This window comes from Astyanax mexicanus, chromosome 23 (assembly GCF_023375975.1).
Source record: "Astyanax mexicanus isolate ESR-SI-001 chromosome 23, AstMex3_surface, whole genome shotgun sequence".
NCBI lineage: Eukaryota > Metazoa > Chordata > Actinopteri > Characiformes > Acestrorhamphidae > Astyanax > Astyanax mexicanus.
The window spans coordinates 12,049,987-12,068,764 of NC_064430.1; the positions used below are offsets into that span (position 1 = coordinate 12,049,987).

The following is an 18,778-nucleotide window of genomic DNA, read 5'->3' on the forward strand; positions in this document are numbered from 1 at the left end:
AGCAGAGTCTGGAGGAAGAGTGGAGAGACACACAGTCCAAACTGCTCGAGGTCTAGTGTGAAATTTTCACAATCAGTGATGGTTTGGAGAGACATGTCATCTGCTAGTGTTGGCCCACTGTGTTTTATCAAGTCCAAAGTTTTTTCCCGAAAAATTCTACAGCACTTCATGCTTTCCTCTGCTGACAACTTTTATTAAGAAGCGGATTTCATTTTCCAGCAGCACTTGGCACACTGCCCACATTGCCAAAAGTACCAATTGGCCTTGTATAATATTTTAAATTTTAACAATAAAAGAAATAAACGCTTAAAATAGATCACTTTGTGAGTTTCACATTTTAAACAGAATTACTGAAATTATGTTACTTTTCTATGACATTCTATTTTTTAGATACACTAGTAAATCTAATGTGATTTGATGTGATGTGATGTGATCAGTGTAAGGAGGCACCGCCGGCCTGCAGGGGGCTCTGTCTCTAACCAGCAGCGCCTGAAACACCGGCAGCGCCGCTTAACGAACCCAAACAAAGAAGCGGGCGGTCCGCGCGTTCACCTGAACACACACCGGGTTTACTGAACACTATGGGAAAAAAGCACAAGAAACACAAGTCGGAGAAACACGCTCACGACGGTAAGGAAACGGTTAACGTTAACACGGTCTGAGTCCGGGTTTAGTGCGGTTGTGGCTTGGTTTAGGAAGTTAGCTAGGTTAGCTTAGCTAGCTGTGCTAACGCTCAGAGCCGGGTTTTGCAATTACTTTTAGATACTGGTTAGCCTGTTAGCTTCTCTTGCTACATAGCTAATTTCTGAGGAACTGAAGCAGCCGGCTGCAGTTTTGTCTCAGAATAAGAGGATGATATTCTTAACTAACTAATTTTTTTTTTTAGTTAAAAAAACCCAATACTGACTTATTGATAAGCTGTCTTGCTAAGACGTAAGGTAGCTCACCTAGCTAACTTGTTAGCATAGATAGTCAGCTAGCAAGGAGAAGTTTATACTCAATAAAATAACTAATTTATGTTAGATAACGGTAACGTTAAAATCAAAAACCCGCGAACAGATTTTAGTTTTATCCAGCAGGATTAAACTTGCTGCCTATATGACATGGTCAAACAACATAACCTTTCCTAACATCATTAGTCTTGGAGAATAAGTATAAACAATATGCTGCAGTTTAGTTTTGTGGTAGATTTTTTTTTGTTACTTAATTTTCGTTGTATGTTTTCATTTTTTATTAAACTATTAATATAAATGTGTGTGTATGTGTATATATGTGTGTATATATATATACATGGGCGTTCAGTAGCTCCTCCATTTGCACTGGCTGTTGTGTTTACCTGGATCTCCAGATGCACACCCAGAGTGTAATTACGGTGCGTAGCAGTGAACATATAGCTTTTCTTAAACTCAGAGATGCACGTTCGGACGGACGGCCACGAAAAACAGTAGGTAATTCAGCCTGTAATTTTTTCAGAGGAGGTCTGAGGAAAACACATGCATTGTTGTTCCAGACATGAATAAATTAACAGATGAAAAAAGAGAAAATTACCCCAGGACCACCTGAGAAACTGATTCCCTCGGATAGGGCTTAAGGTGCAGTTATTCCTGCCTGTATGGCATATATGTAGTCAGTGATATAATTGGCTGATTGAGTGTAAGTGAAGAGTTAGGTATAGTGTGTGGTCCTGATTGTTGTTGTATTTGCATCAGGTCACATGCAGTATGAGTATGTAGTACTTGTGTAATCCTGATATTCCAACCCATCCATATTTGGACTTATTAAGCATTATTATGAATGTTGCTGTTGCTAAGCATATTAATAGTTATACAAGCACCCCTATACAAAACAATGAATTATGTGGTGTTAAGATTACTTTATACCAAAATTTGTACCACAACAAATTATCTAGCTGTAATTAATTATATTAAACTAAGGGATGCGCCTTCTTCCTTCAGGTTTGAGGGAGTGTTTTCATGTCACAGCGAAATTTGACTTAGTCAGCTGGGGTTACATGCTTTGTTAATTTTGTTGCAACAAGCTTTACAAAAACCTTTAAATACAGTGATGAAATATTAGTATTTATCAAAGGCTTAACTACCCATCAGTTACTTGCACTTCCAATAAGATAAATCAGCTGCTTTGGGTGTCACCTACTGCTGACACAGGATTTGACTGAATACAGTCAAGTTACATAACTACAACAACCTTTTTTTTTTTCTTTATTCATTGTCCATCATATCAGCCCTACTGAGAACATAGTAGCACTTTGTAGTTCTATAATTACAAACTGTAGTCCTGCATCTGTTTTTCTGAATACTTTATTATCCTCCTTTCACCCTGTTCTTCAAGGGTAAGGACCCCACAGGACCACCACAAAGCAGGTATTAATTTGGTGGTGGGACTTTCTCAGCACTGCAGTGACACTGATGTGGTGGTGTGTTGGTGTGTGTTGTGCTGGTGCAAGTGAATTCTGTGCCTCCTTTGCCATTTCTGTGCTTGTGTTACCAACAGAATACGTGGAGCGGCCTCTCAAGCTGGTTTTGAAGGTGGCAGGGAATGAAGTGACCACTGAGCATGTCGAAGAGGAGCAGGTAGACCACGATAAACACAAAGACAAGAAAAAGAAGAAGAAAAAGGATAAGGACAGGGACAGCCCACCACTCTCTCCAGGGGACGACAAGAAAAAGAAAAAGGTGAGAGAGAGAGTATGTTAGGGCTGAGAGGTGTTTTCAGAAAGAGTCAATTCAAAAAATAAAAAATAAAATTGGCCGATACGATACACAATCGATTATTTTCCCATATCTTCTTTGAACAGTTAACTTTAAAATTAAGGCATCATTGCTTTGAAACAGAAGAAAACATGTTTTTCTATTGTGCATTTTTGTGGATTTTTTTTAGGTGGACTTCTAAATGAATTAAACGACAGTAGTCTCAACAGCATTTTAACATATGTATACACTGAACATTATTAGACATTATCTTTAGATTTTTAAGTCTATAGTGACTGGCACATTTTGTATAGGGTTTTTTCACTCTCACTGCTCCTTTTAGTACCAGCACCAGATTTCTGCCTGCGTGACTCGCATCACACATAGAGTTGTCTGTTGTTCTGTACTCCACCTCCCCGACTTTGCTGTGAGGTAATGAGCAGTCATGTAGCTTTCTGTTGGACTGCAGGTTCTTTGACAATTTTGATCTTTTCCTATTCTTAAAGATATGGCACAATCTTTGCACTGAATTGTTGTTTATAACCAGGTTTGGTCTCTTTGTTGCCTTGTTGGATGTATTGGTACTGTCATATGGTCTTTTTCTGCTACAGTGCCCACTAGGGGTGTACCATATCATATCGTACGTGATATCGCCAAAAAATTGGAATACCGTGAATGATATTATACCCTGAAATATCGTGAGATATCACCCACCCCTAATTATCCCATCAGGCAGTGGCGTGCACACATAGACATACTCTGCCCTTTATTAACCAAAGTGCCCTTTTGAAACTGAAAGTGGCCTCAACATCTGAACAAGAACTGCGCGCACCAGTCCACCCCCCCACCCCACCCCCGTCTACAACTGATTATGACCTGTGTGCAACATTTGATGCATCTTTTTGAGACATACTTTTGTTTTATACTTCAGATGACAAAGAAAAAGAAAGGTCCAGACACATCAGATATGGATGTCGACGAACAGAGCAGAACTCCGGCCCGGTCCGATATTTCCCAAGATAAGCCTCTCACACCCTTAATGGCCAAAACTGAAGGTAGTGTGGATTCTCTTTTGCCCTCAGTGAGACTACAGTTCAAAGAATGAAATGTGTTAACTGTTTTTGTTGTGTTTTTTCCCCCATTCTAGATAAAGAGCAGACTCCTCTACAGGAAGCGCTTAGTCAGTTAATCAGGCAGTTACAGAGGTAGGTAAAAAAATTAACATACACTGACATTAATGAGCCTCTTTTTGCCCATTTATATACAATGATTGTCAAATAAATGGGCAATTATTTACAAAATAAGTGTGATTGTTAAGCTGTACAAGGTTAGTTTTCTTGCTTGAAGTAAAACAAAAAAAAGTTGTTGCTTGGATGTAACAGTGAAAACACAAAATCAAAAATGTTTAGTATTGCAGAACTGGATCATTTGTTTAGATATTTTTTCCATTAATGGCAAATTTCTTTCTTTTGTTAGACTCCATATTACCAGCATTGACTTCATTGGTGTTGATGTGTTCACTCATTTGCAGGAAAGATCCCAGCGCATTCTTCTCGTTCCCTGTTACTGACCTCATCGCTCCAGGATACTCGCTAATCATAAAGAGGCCCATGGATTTCAGCACCATGAAGGAGAAGGTGAAGAGAGGGCTGTACCACTCTCTGGAGGAACTGAAGGTATCTCACATTCTCACACCCACATACTGTTTTTAAGAGATTAGGAAGACTTGATCAGATAGTTGTCCAAGCCTGAGTCAGTCAATGGTGTGTGATGTAGGCCATTTTACAATTTTATGCCATTTTCTTTTAATCTATATAAAGCTGTATAAATAATTCTTGATCACAAAAAAAAAACATTGCACACTTGTCTGCATTGCATTCTGGAGTTCCATTCTTAATAAACATTTTTTTAAAATAATAAGCATATGCGTATTCCATTTGCAATTCTTATTAACATCATTCTAAACAGATTTTACTTTTTTAGATAACTCAAAATTTGGTCTGGATTGGTTGGCCCGCTCTAAGCTCTACTGCAGGCTACTTGTGAGAGATATATGTGTGTGATGCTTTGTCTGTTTGAATCTATTTCTTTTGGTTATTATTTTTCCAGGTGGATTTCAAGACGATGTGTGAAAATGCTATGATTTACAACAAACCTGAAACAATTTATTACAAGGCTGCCAAGAAGCTCCTCCACTCTGGTATGAAGATCCTAAGCCTGGTGAGTTATAATTAAAAACGTCCCCGTAACAGGCCAGCTTTTTTGTCAATTTTCTACCTGATATTACACACCCAAATCTTGAAGATTTAAATTCAAGCATTACATAAAGTTTTAATGTTTTGATAATAAACATTCAAACATACAAATTCTAATTGTAATAGAAATCTTCTTTTTTTTATATAAGTAAATCTACACTTTAAAAATCTAAGGATTATCAATCATAAAATTGTCTCTTTCCTAAACTTAATTTTAAAGTCTATACTTTTCTAAATACAAATCAAACATTTCATTTTATATGTTATGGTTAGCTAGTTTTTACGTCAATTTTTTAAACCTGCAGAATTTGGGTTGTTTACCGTTGCTGATCTGGAATTATTAAGTGGAGTAGAGAGTGAACAGGCAGCTTCCAGCCCAAGTATCCTGTAGAAGATTTCAAAGCCCTCAAATTTTCAGAATGTAAATAATTTATTTTACTGCTGTAAAAAGGGTTTTGTATCACCTAAACCTGTAGCCCTTACACAGTACAAGGCATTTTAAAGGGTTAATATTCTAGTACATTCTGGCTGGTTCTTTGTAATGGCGTGAAACGGGCACTAGGGGGAACCAGTGTATTATGTTGAGGTATAGAGTATTGCAGTAGAGACTAGAAATGAGATTTTATGTAGGTTTGCAAAGTCGATTAGGAGAATATATTTAAACAGCCTTAAACCCTGTGTGTGTGTCTGTCTTTGTCTTTTTCTCTCTTTTTGTGTGTGTGTGTGTGTGTTTCGGGGTGTAGGAGAGGATTAAGAGCCTGAAGCAGAGTATTGAGTTTATGGCAGGCTTGAAATCCCCAAACAGCAGGATGGGAGAGGATGGCGAAGAGGGATCATCAAGTGATCCTGCTAAAGACGGGTCCTCAGCTATGGATACTAGTGACAACTCTCAGTCACCTAGAGTGGCTAGTAGAGACACCCCCAGGTAAACTTCTAAAACATCAGATATCTGTTTTAGGAACTGATTAGCTGCTTTAAAATTTGGTAAAATGAGTAGAAATGATCAAAATATTTCTTTTTTTTGTTGGGAATTCTTATCACCATTTAGATATTTGCTGGTATATTTATTTTTATGACTACAGTTATATCATAAACGTATAGCAAAATAGCACTGGTGTTCCTAGAATGTGGATACATGTGTCGTACAGACAGTTAAGGCAAGTGAGAATGGCGGTTCAAATTCATTTTCTTTTTTTTCTTTTTTTCTTTTTTTTGTGTCAACGGCCGAATCATTTTTTGGATCCTTTTTAATGTTCACCCCGAGTATACATTTTAAAGGTTTTAGAACGACACCCAGACATAAGTCGTAATCTTTTGGAAGCTAATTGGAGAAATAATTGGATTTAATGTGTTGCAGTTTAAATGTCTGAATCAGAAGGCAGAGATATTGGTCAGCTTAATAAAGCCAAAAGGTTTAAAAAAAAAAAAAACTGGTCCTTGCACATTTCACAATCATTGTTTCCAAAGTATTTTCTTTTCATTATCTATGGTCATGTTTGACTTAAAAGTACATTCATACAGGTAAAATTCTTTTCCCATGTTATATTTAAATGTTTTAAACAGCCATGAAGCCTATAAACTAAAATAAAGGAGTTATTACAAATATATTCTGGGCCTCTCTCTCTCTTGATCTCTCTTTCTCTCTGTATCTCTTTTTCTCTCTGTGTCTCTCTCTGTCTTTCTCTCCCTTGATCTTTCCATCTCTTTCTCTCTCTCTCAGAACAGCTTTAGAGGAGGAATGTGTAAAATCATGTAGAGACTTGTGTTCTATCTGTGGTGCTCGTGCTAGAAAACCCACACTTCACATACCACGTGCTGCCCTCACTCCAAACACACGCTTACACTCTATGGTTAAATACCCTGTCTGGGAATTTGGAATAGCTGCCTCTGCAGGGTGGGGCTGAGTTTGTTGGAGAAATAAAAAGTAGAGTGGAAGAAACTCTATTTATTTAAGAAATGTATGGTGTAAAATGATGTTTGATTCATAAAATAACAAAAAAAATTGCTGATTTAGTAATTTTCCTAATACTGCATTGTACATTGCTAGGGTTACTGCTTTGTAAATATTTTTCCCTAAGGTTAGATACTATGAAATTTCTTACTGTCCTTAATACGAGATACTTTTTTGGACAGGCAGCATTATTAGATACTAGGTGATACTGATTGGCGTGTGTTTCTAAGTACCTCTCTATGCCCCTTTTCTGCCTTCAGTAAGGAATCTAAAGAGGATGTCCAGAAAGGTGTGAACCAGGCAGAAAAGGATTTAGAGGAGATTAAAAAGATCATTGAAGAGTCTGAAGGGAAACTGTCCAACAGGAGCCTGCAGTGTGAGGTAAGATTACAGGCTCACTGGTCTCCAGGCGTCACAAATACTCTGCATTCCTACCCTTTTACAGAGAGAGTTCTTCTGAAATGCTAACTGGAAGTTGAGCACCACTGTGCTTTGTGTCACGCAGGGTTAATACGGTCAAAAAAAAAAAACTGGAAAAGTTATGAAATTTGAAAATAGCAACTTTTAGACCTGGATAAGTTTTGGAAACATAAAAATACCCAGAAAGTTTAGGAAAAATCATGAAAATTTGGTTTACAAATCTTTGTGTTTCAGTCTATCTATGAAGAAAATCTATTTTGAGCTAATAAATACATCAGCAGAGAGTTAATACAGTGATTTAGACCTATACAATAGAGCTCTCAGGATCTGATGCATTTTTTTTTATTAAAGATTGTGTAAATGTTTTCAGATTCATTTTAGACCTACTATAATCAGTTTTAATTATAGTTTTAGTTGATGTTTGGTTTTATTGTGTGCACTCATGTTTTAAAAATCATATGGTAATGAAAATTTGCCTTGAGAAAGCATGGAAAAGTCATGAAAAAAATGATGGAAATTTATTGGTTAACAAATGTATGAGCCCTGGTCACGTAAGCACATTTTGAATTCATAATTAATTATTTCATGTGTTAGAATTTTTCTATATTCATGAATTAAAATGATGTTTGCTGTTCAGTGTAGAATTTATTTATTTCTGTTTCTTGGCAGCTTGATTTTGAGCGGAGGAAGTCTGATGGCACAACCACTTTAGGCATCCTGAACCCGGCTGACTTAAATGTTGGAGGTACGACCATGTAAACGGGATTAGTCCTGAAGCGAAATTTGCTTTTTTGTCTATTTAACTTTCTCAGTTAAATAATCTTTTTTCACTTACTTTTTTCATTGCTTACACTAACTACCAGCCCAATTTCTTACATGTAATGTGTTGTTATATTGTTTTCTAATGTGTTTATTAACTTTGTGGTGAACAGATCCTGGGTACTGTCCAGTTAAGCTGGGGATGATGGGTGGCCGGCTGCAGACAGGAGTAAACACCTTACAGGGTTTTAAAGAAGACAAGAGGAACAGAGTCACTCCTGGTAACAAACACAGCTCATTCTCTCTTTCTCTCTCTCTCTCTCATATTTAAAGATTCATGTTTGTTTTTCAAGCAAGCTATATTTGTCCTGAGATAATCAGATAAGATAATTAGATAAGATCATTCTTTATTAATCCCACAGCATGGACATTGGCTTACTTCTTTCCATGAAGTTCCAGGTATTGCTGGGCTATGTTCAGAAGCAGTGATCAGGTGTCAGTAGATAGCGTTGCAGATATTAGTCTCATGTTTCAGACGTGTGCATGATTCCATCCGTAATGTTATTTGTTTAGCTTCCTTTCTTCTATTAAAATATGTCTATTGTCCTAATAACAATAGAGCTGCATATGATGCCACTACTTCTATGAGACTGATGGTGACCTTGGACTTGGACCTAATTGGATAATGTTTATAGAAGATCCGTGAATCTGATACTGTTAGCACATTTGGTGTTTAGGTTTTGTGTTCAGGTTTCACATCTCCTTAGATCTATCATAGCAGTGGTATCAGAGAAAAGAAAGCTGTAATGTGTAATAACTTCATTTCAGAGTTTGCTTTAAGGTGTTTTAGATGGATGAAAAGAATGTACCTTTATACATGCGTCACAGAGCGGAAAAAGCCTATTCATTCTGTGAAACTCAGCCTCCTGTTCACAATATTTACAGTACTGTTAGAAAGAATGTGAACCATTTTCGGTTTGTTTCTGAGAGAGGATTAAGCCTACATACAGTTTTAGGAAAAGAAATAAGTAAAAATTACAAGTTTCTGTGATTTTATCAAATTGAAAATATATATATATATAATATAATCAAGAGGAAGATGGATGATCACAAGCTGAAGCTAAACTGCTTAGATTTTTGCACCAGGGGTGGCATAAAGTTATCCAAAGGCAGCGTGTAAGACTGGTGGAGGAGAACATGCCAAGATGTATAAAAACTGATCAAAAACCAGGGTTATTCCACCAAATATTGATTTCTGAACTCTTAAAACTTTATGAATATCAACTTTTGTTCTTTGCATTATTTGAGGTCTGAAAGCTCTGCATCTTTTTGGTTATTTCAGCCTTTTTTCATTTTCTGCTGTTGCAGGAGCATAAATGTAGGTATAAGTATATGGTTCATATGTTCTGACTGGATAAAATGTAAACTCTCCTCATTCTCAGGTATATTCTCATAGTATATTGTCTTGCTTACACTATCTCAGTATATTATATTATAACCCCTCTATTATTTATACATATCGTATTAATAAGTTATTGCGTATACTCAGCCCTTATGTCACCTGTCCTCATCACTTGATTGCTGGAACAGGTCTTCGAGGTCCATATGGCTATTAAATCATGCTGGGAGTGGCAGCAAAAGATTAGAGAAGAACAGAAAAATGGTTTGTTATTTCGTGGAAAAGGGGTGTTTGTCTTTTCCTGGATTTATGATCTCTGAACAATAGCCAGAAGCTCAATAATTTAGAAGGAATAATTTGGGAGGACACAGTAGACGCTGTTAAAACAATCAGCAGGAGGAAATTTAAACTGCGTTCTGGAAAATGTCTTGCTCTGCCAGAACTTGGCTGCAGTGTTCTGGATGTGATATGAAGAATTTGGTTTCACTTGAAATTGATTTTCTGAACAGAGAAGGGTTTAGAAGTGTCAGAACCTGGATAAAGTTACTGAAACCTGTTAAGAAAGGGGGGGAAAAAAGAAAAATGTGCATGTTTTAATTTTTTTTTTTTTTTTTTTTTGTGTGTGTGGATTTCTTTCTCCAGTAGTTTTGTAATGATGGATAAAAAGGGTTAATACCCAATTCCTGGTGATATTTAAAGGTTTACAAACATCTGTTGGTGATTGTGTGGATTAAGGGTGGGCGATATGGCCCTAAAATAAAATCACAATATTTCATGGTATTTTCGCGATAGCGATACTCTTGGCAATATAACAAAACACTGAATTAAAAAAAAATCAAGATGACACTACTGCAATAAAATAACACATTTTATTATTGTGTACGATATGATACTGCACACCCCAATAATATATATATATTATTTCTTTTTTTCTTTGCAACGTAAGTGCATATTGTCATTAATCTGAGTGTATATTTTTGTCTTTCAGTGACCTACATGAACTACGGACCGTTTAGCTCCTATGCTCCCACATACGACTCCAGCTTTGCCAACATCAGCAAGGAGGAGTCTGATCTCATTTACTCTTTCTATGGAGAGGAGTCAAGCCTCCAAGGCTCTGAGAGGTATGTGATTGGCGTACAAATTTAGAGAAATAAGATGCAAAAATGAATACTGATTAAAATAAGAGGGTCGACCCGATGGGTTCCTTTGACTGAGACTTGGTTTCTCCTAAGGTTTCTTCCTCTTAATGTAAGTTTTTTCCTTGTCATTGTATTACCACAATAATTGTATGACAGCTTCTGTTGTAAAAAGCGCTATATAAATAAAAATTAAATTGTATTTAATAAAATGTGTTTAATAATCCCCAGACAGGGATTAAGCCTAGCATTTTTAATAGAGATTTTCTATAGAAAGGAAAATATAGGGTGCATCCTAATTGTGTACTAATTACCAATAGTAACTAGATCTTGAGTATGTAGTATCTATTGTTTTATTTAACCTGTTTAATTAAAAAATATATATTGTTTAATGCTGTGACCAGTCTATGTAAGTTTTATGTTTTATTTTATTGTTTGGTTACAGTTGGTTGAAAGCTACTAAAGTGTAAAGCGAATAAATGATACTTTTGTTTCTAACAGTGGTTTACTTAGACAAGAGTCTTTTCTAGTTTGTTGGGCAACAAAGACACTGGACAGTATCATGCTCCAATATTTTAGCTTACTTAAAAAGTTATCATGTTCAATGCATCTAGATGTACATATTCAGAAATAAAAGCTGACATTCAGAGCGACAAAAAAGGGATAATAGCCTTGCAGTTAAATACTTTTCAAAGGAGAACATTTCTCCAGCCATTTATAGTGAAGCCAGGGACTTTTCTACATGAAATTTATGTTCGTTCCAAGAAATGCTTGAAACTTTGCCTTCAGCTGTCTCTTCTTTCTGGTGCATGTCTTTCTAAAGCATAGTCTGGTAGACCAATCAATGCTTCTATTCATACAGCCATCATTTCACACTCACCTTGAAATATATTGCTTGTGCGTGCTTGTGTGTGCGCGTGTGTTTTTGTGTGCTGCAGTACCATTGCAGATTTCCTCGCCAAGTCAGAAGAGCATATGAACAGACTGGCTGATAATATTTTGGACACGCTCACGAATGGAGAACACTCCAAACAACTAAAGGAGAATGAAGCTGTAAGCATGATCAAAGCACTGAATCATCTGTCTGTGTATAAATATATACACTGACCTGCCAAACGTCATGGGATAGCAGTATGTACATTTCTCAGGGGAAAAAAATTGGATAAAAAAAATTATGAAAGATTGCATGTGAAAAGACAAGCAACTCTTACAAATCAGATCTACATTTAATACAAGAGACCCCATACTTATATTCCATATTCCATGTCAGTGCAGCGTTCTTAAGCTTCCAACGGACAGGATAGTAGTCCAGTCCTGTCCTGAGACTTTTGACATGTCATTGTATTTGTGTAATAGCCATTATAATATTAAATTCTACAATATGTGGATATGGTATTTATGAGTATGAAATATCTTTTTTAATATTGTAAAATATAAAATATGCTTAAACTAGACCTTTATTTTTAGAATACTCCACCGGTGGAGGAGGCAGTGGAGAAACCACCAGAGCAGTCGGACACAGCCAATGATGTTGAGGTAAAAAAAGAAATAGACAAGAAATATATAATGCTATTTTTTGTTTGTGTTTTGGCCATTTTCAAGCCAAATTATTGAAATTATGGGTGGCTCAGACACAGCAGTGCTGTTGAAGATTTATACATTTTAGTGTCACAGCTGGACTGAAAATAATTTGTGTATATATATTTATTTATTTATATATACCCTGGTTTTTAATCAGGGTGTATATAAATTTTTCAGTTTTCATGCATGTTGTCATCCACCTGTCTTACACACTGCTTTTGGATAACATTATGCCACTCCTGGTGCAAAAATTCAAACAGTTCAGCTTGGTTTGATGGCTTATGATCCATCTTCCCTCTTGATTATATTCCAAAGGTTTTCAATTAGGTAAAATAAAAAAAATATATATATATTTCTATATGCTTACTATTTTTCATGCTGCTGTAACAAGTGCATTTCTGCCAATGTGGGATCAATAAAGTTAATCCTTATCCTATCTGTACATCTACGTAGACAGTATTTAAAATCTCCAGCAGCACTGCTGTGTCTGATTCACTGATACCACCACAACACACAAATGTAGAAACAAGGAGGCGGTCATAATGTTATGCTTACTAGATCTGTGTAAATATATGTGGCCATATTGTCTAGTCCTACTGACAACTGATGGTGATACTTCTTTAACCGTCCAGTTATGATCTATACAGTTGCTGATTTGCAAGTAATGGACTGTAACCGTTATTGGACTGTCAATCTCATTCGAGAGAGTGATTGTGGAATTAACCGGCTCCCCCTGTAAAGAGAGCTATGAGCAACCAGGCCCAGGTTTTAGACTGGCGTCTCCTTCTCCTCTGTGCTCCAAAGCAGCTGTGTCAACAAAGCCAGTCCACCCTCTCACACGCATATGCACATGGAAAGAACATTAACTTTACCATCTCACACAAACCCACGCCCTCTCCACTACAGAGAAGCTGTGGGTGCTTCTGAGCAGATTTAGTCTGAAAGTGGAGCAATATACTGTATATTCAAAATCATGTTGCCTTAAAAACCGTCGTTTGTAGATTTTCCTTACATTTTTTTCTCCTGAGTACCTTTTGTAGAAGGCGAAAAGGGATGGTGTGTTTCAGTAGCAGCCAACATGATCCTCTTCTATAAACCTGTTTCGTTTACACAATTAATTGAGTAATAAAGCACACACAATCACGCAGGGTGGGGCATCTTACAACACTTTAAACAATTCTACGTTATTTGTTGACAACTATTTTCTCTTTAGCTGTTACTCAACACAGCACCTATAAAAAGCAATCAGTATGAAGTCGTGACGTGTATAGTGGCGGAAGTGTCCACCCACGGTTATTACATGAAAGGGTGGTGCTCGTGTGAATGAGTGAGAGGTGAACAGGATTTAATATGATGTAGCTTTTCTTCAGCTGTAGCTTGTGTTACTATTTTATGGTCTGTGCATTTCTAATAAGTTTGCAGACAGTTTGAACTGTTGTTAAGGTGGATAGCTCTACTTGATACAAGGGTTACAATGCAGTTTATCACTAAGATAAGATACTAAGAGGAAGCTAAGCAATGTAGTATTCAACTGTTTAGGAAAAAATACAAAGTATAAAACTTCTACCATATTTATAAAATCTAAATGAAAAAAAAAGTATAATTTTTAAGAAGTTATATTGGAATATTTAACACCGCTGTCTAGTGGGCAGTGTTTAAACTCTTGCCTGACAATATTTTTTTACATCTAAACTAAAAATGAATAACTTATAACTGTTTGAAAATTGATACAGTATTTTAAAATCACAATACGATTTTCTTACATGACTAAGCTTTACAGTATGAAGTTACAAATGAAATAGTTATTTAATATTTAAGCATATTTATAGAACAGATGGCCAATATAAGAAATATATTGTGTGTGCTTTTAATAATATTTATAATTTTGTATAGACATTAAATTGGTTGCATTTAAGTAAATAGAATAGCAAGTTTAGCAGCGCCTCAGTTGCTCAGGAGGATACTGATTGCGTTTATTACAATATTTTGTCCCCTTTCCCACTCAGGAATACTAGTGCTTTCAATATACAATAAAAAAAATCATAAGGACTGCTGCTTTAACAAATCTTGTATGGGGCATAAAACAGAAGTAATTTATATGAATCAGTCTCGCAGGCTCAGAAACAGGCACAATGACATCCCACTTTTCTTTAGAGGTTATTAAAAGTTCTGCAACTGCTAAATAAAATGTATAAGTCAACAAATGTTTCTTTTCTTCCCTGTAGGTGGTTGGGTCAGAGTCCAGCAGTGGAAACAGCATGACTGCTCTCAGTTCAGTCATGAGTTTGGGTCTGGGTCTTGACCTCCTGCAAGAGACATTCGAGTCAGAGGGTGAGGGCGCACACTTGTTAAAACACACATTACTGTCCCCCCCACCCCCCAACCTGCTCTAAATTCCAGACTAGAGTTACAGAGAATTCAGCGTTTTGAGCGGTCATGTATGATCATCACAGCATGTGTTCTCTGTTGGAGCTGATTAAGTGTAAACAAATATGAGTGTTTGGGTTTCTATACTCACTCACCTGCATGTGTTACTTTTTTTCCCCTTCTTCTTTTTGTCTCCATGCTCCCTGGGCCTCAGAAGCGGAACAGTTCCAGAAGAAGCTGGATGAGACCACTCTCCTTCTGAGGGATCTGCAGGAAGCTCAGCGAGAGAGACTGAGCGCAAAACAGCCTCCCAACATCATCTGCCTGCTCACCCCGACTGCTAAAGAGATACAGCTAGGTACATTCACATTATGTGGTCAACAGTGCGGTCTGCCTTATACCCTTACTCAAAGGAGGTTTGCATTGATTAGCTCTTTACAAAAGCAATTATTTTTTTATTCTCTTTCTCCTTCTTCTGTTCTATTAGACTGCCAGTTTCATGTTACACTTTTAATACATTTTACAATAGAAACTGACTTAAAGCTCATTTATGTTCCCTTTATGTGTAATGTAACCGTCACAGCCCCCATACTTCTATGGGTCCTTCATATTGACATAGATGTTGAGCAATATCTTAATTTAAGGGTAGTTTAAAGACAAATTTGCCAGTCAATAACAGACATTATGAAATTGGATTGGGTCCCGATTAGGGCTGCAAAATGTCATTTCAGCATCACAATGGACACACGTGCAGTAGTCACTTGACAAGATCACAGGATTATTTAAACCAAATAGCATTTGTTTTACTCTAATCATTGATACACAGATTGCATTATTATTGTAACAAATTATCTGATTGGCCTTTGGTATATTTAGGTAAAAATATATTGGAATGTAATTTTTCCCGCCCAATATCGTGCAGTCATAGTCCTAATGTAATTACTATAATAAAAAAAATAAAAAAAGATTAAAGGAGATCTCTGGTGTGAAATGGACTTTGGGTAGAGTAGTGAAACATTATAATGAGTATGAACATTTGTCGAGTGTCCCCCCGTCGTTCACCCCCAGCATTACAAAATACAGCGATTTAAGCCGATAATCTTAACAAGCTTACAATGTTGGTGATGGGGCATAGGATTGACCATACAAAATAAATACTTTTTTTTTTCATCCATTTCTGTATTTAAAGTTAAGCAGAAATGTGCCTTCAAAATCTGCTGTCTTTTTTAAAACTAAGGACAACATTTGTTTTACAAGTTTCAACCAGCAAGCAAACAGTCAGACCACTTGCTCGATTGCTCAGATCCCAGTACTCTAATATTGTAATAATAACCGCCTTGTTTCTTGTGTGTAGCGGAGAAGGTGACTGGGAACTTGGCCCAACTGACCAGTCAGGTGAATCCCAGTGATGTGAGCAGTGTGTACGGTATCAGGAAAGCCATGGGAATCTCACTGCCTACTGAAGCAGTTGAGACATTCTCAGACCTGACTACAGGTAGGCCCAGCACAGATTTCATTAAGATTTTTAAAGCAAATTGGTTCACATTGCAATTTCAGAACAAAAATCATTCACACTGAAGACCTGTTGTATTTATGCAAATATGTAAACTAAAAATGGATTACCAGTAACAATTTTTTTTGTCACATTTTTCTTGTCCTCAGTGGGAACAGACATGGACGTAGTATGTTTGGGCTCAGATGACGTCCCAGCCATCACTGTCTAGTTGATCCATCCAACACAATCCCCACTCTGTACCAATAGTGCTCTTTTTGTTCCACTTTTTCTTTTTGTATACATTTCACTTAATAAATAATTTTTTGCAATACTTGGTCATGTTCAGTACCTACTTTGTTACATTACACTAATCACTGTCAGTCATACATTTAGATTTCACAATATTGTTCTTGGCTATATATATATTAAATTAGAGAGGATTTTTTTTCCAGATGTCAGTGATCTAACATAGCATGACAATAATAAACATAGCATGATAAATAAATAATATATTGTGAAGCCCTATTACAGACTCCCAAATTCCATATGGTAGAACTAGTCAGTGTTTTGAAAGCTTTAGCTAGACTTTGAGGTATGTCATGACTGCCTCCGTCTTTAAATCATGTTGAGCCATGAATGATTAGACCAGAGCAGAACCATTAGCTGCTAATTCCAAAAACAATCCTAGACAATACTTCTTTAAGTATCAGCTCTGTACCATGGAGCTTCAAAAAAGGAATCATCTTCTAAAGCACACTGAACAATGCTTTCAAATTCGACAGCAGGGGACCTCTTTGAAACGTGTAAAATTATTTTTTATTCCATACGGACACTGTACAGCAACTCGGACAAGTTCCTTGCAGATACTGCAAACGGAACAGAAAAGGCAGCTCACGATTTCAACAGCAGAGACAGGACATTCAGGCTTGTTCAGTAACAGTACACAGCATAGACATAACACACGTCCCATGTTTGTTGCTGTGTTCGTTTTGTCTGTAGACACAGTCTGTAGAAAAAAATCATAAGGACAGCTGCTTTTTTTTTTACAGCCTCCAGGATTTGGTGTTCCCTCTTCCTTTTTTTTAACAAGTGATTCTCACTCTGCAACAAAGTGGTGGAGGGGGCATAATGGCAGTTTAGTAGAGATACAAACATGATTCCAGAAGTACCTCTTAAAAGCTTCAAGGTCAAGAAAGGTTATAAAAAAAAATCCTTAAGCCACATATTTCACATTCATTTTTTTTCCTCTGATATATATATATTTGCACAATTAGAAACTGATTGTACTGCAGCATGTTTGCCATAGTCATATTAGCATTCAGTTTAAATGCCTATGAATTACAGACCTACTGCTGTCTTATAAAACATAGCCGTCTGTAATGTTCACTCTCCAAACAGGCTATAATACCAGGCCAACAAGTACAAGTGAGAGGCTTCTGTGAGCGCATTTGGCTTAGAGAAGCACCTCCCCAGAAGGCAGAACACCGCCACAACATGGTAGACGACAGAAAACAGAAAGGAGCTTCTCGGCAGCGTCCACTGCAAAGATTTACACATCCAAAAAACACATGGTCTGAGAACACGAATTCTAGAAACTGAAGGCGCTTTTGTTGAACAGTCCTTCAGCAGCAAATGTATCTTCACAAAATCGGTCCATTTTTTTAAAGGCTTCATTTTATGTGCTAGTAAATCCAGGGGCAAATAATAATAATTCTTCATATGTGCATGTGTCTGATCATCTGCTTGTAATGTCATGCCTAACCTTAAAGCATGAACGACTGCTACCAACCCAACAATATCTAAGATGCTTCAAACCTCTCATCCTCTTTTTTTGAGTTCAGTTATTCGCATCCCATTGAACAGGAATCAGAACAAGTGCATGGCATTTCAAAGTCATGAAGTGAACACTGACCGAAACAGGTGGAAATGTTCAGTCTCAACGTGTCAAACTAGGTTGGGTTTTGGTTGAATCAAGACTTTAGATTTCCAGCCAAAAAATAGTCCAACAGTTTAGAAGTCAATGCAGACACTTATGAAAAAAAGCCTCACATTCCTGGTAAGTCAGCAGAATGACGCTGCTTCCTAAAAGAAATCCAAATTAAATACAGCCGTGTGTGGGACTGTTCGTGGTGGCAGAGTCAATACCAGAGCAGCAGTTTCAGTTGAGGGCCATCCCCTGCTGCTTGTTGGAATCTGTACACACAAAGAAGGTTTTGAGCTCCCCTTTCCCCTTCACGTTTATCAGGCCACGGCAATCGCACGAGTAACCCAGCTTCTTCAGGACGGTCGACGTCTCTTCGGTCACCTACAAAACACATACATTCCATTTTGAAAATCACATTAAAACAGCAATTGGATTAATCAAATTAATTAGTCTAACTTCCCAGCCCTTCTATTATATTAATCTATATTGTTACAGGCCTTAGGTTTGTTGCTTTTTAAGTGCTAGTACACACAACTTCAGTACACTATGGGCTGGTTTTCCAAACAGGATGTAAGCCTAGTCATTGACTATACTTCCCTTTCAACAGAAAATCTCCATTCAGAATTCAGAAGCTAGTCTAAGACTAGGCTCAATCCCTGTCTGGAAAACTGTTTCAATGTACAGGTCTGGAAAAAATTTAGAGACCACTTCAGTTTCTGAATCAGTTTCCCAGATTTTGCTGTTTATAGGTTTATGTTTGTGTAAAATGAAAATTGTTGT

At 36.9% G+C, this 18,778-nt stretch overlaps 2 protein-coding genes across 7 annotated transcripts in view; one reads left to right on the top strand and one right to left on the bottom strand.

The window, feature by feature from the left end:
* The window catches only part of brd7 (bromodomain containing 7), a 50,468-nt gene extending 34,063 nt beyond the window's left edge, over positions 1–16,405 (top strand). The window contains exons 1-18 of one of the 3 annotated variants that reach the window (XM_022667124.2): positions 503–630; positions 2,350–2,381; positions 2,512–2,693; positions 3,640–3,763; positions 3,856–3,913; positions 4,240–4,384; positions 4,818–4,928; positions 5,707–5,888; positions 7,175–7,295; positions 8,004–8,079; positions 8,267–8,374; positions 10,481–10,616; positions 11,570–11,684; positions 12,099–12,167; positions 14,438–14,543; positions 14,794–14,937; positions 15,934–16,074; positions 16,242–16,405. In XM_022667124.2, coding sequence (XP_022522845.2) covers positions 3,640–3,763; positions 3,856–3,913; positions 4,240–4,384; positions 4,818–4,928; positions 5,707–5,888; positions 7,175–7,295; positions 8,004–8,079; positions 8,267–8,374; positions 10,481–10,616; positions 11,570–11,684; positions 12,099–12,167; positions 14,438–14,543; positions 14,794–14,937; positions 15,934–16,074; positions 16,242–16,303 — 1,698 coding nt within the window. In that variant the 5' untranslated portion in view covers positions 503–630; positions 2,350–2,381; positions 2,512–2,693 and the 3' untranslated portion in view covers positions 16,304–16,405. Of the gene's footprint in view, positions 1–484; positions 631–2,349; positions 2,382–2,511; positions 2,694–3,639; positions 3,764–3,855; positions 3,914–4,239; positions 4,385–4,817; positions 4,929–5,706; positions 5,889–7,174; positions 7,296–8,003; positions 8,080–8,266; positions 8,375–10,480; positions 10,617–11,569; positions 11,685–12,098; positions 12,168–14,437; positions 14,544–14,793; positions 14,938–15,933; positions 16,075–16,241 lie in introns of those variants that run through there. The other 2 variants (XM_007244835.4, XM_049471397.1) reach the window with 2 other exon arrangements.
* A 462-nt stretch (positions 16,406–16,867) lies between these two features.
* Positions 16,868–18,778, bottom strand: part of adcy7 (adenylate cyclase 7) — a 70,729-nt gene continuing 68,818 nt past the window's right edge. For all 4 annotated transcript variants that reach the window (XM_022667122.2, XM_022667120.2, XM_022667123.2 and 1 more), the window contains one exon: positions 16,868–18,379. In XM_022667122.2, the coding sequence (XP_022522843.2) occupies positions 18,233–18,379 (147 nt within the window). In that variant the 3' untranslated portion in view covers positions 16,868–18,232. The remainder of the gene's footprint in view (positions 18,380–18,778) is intronic.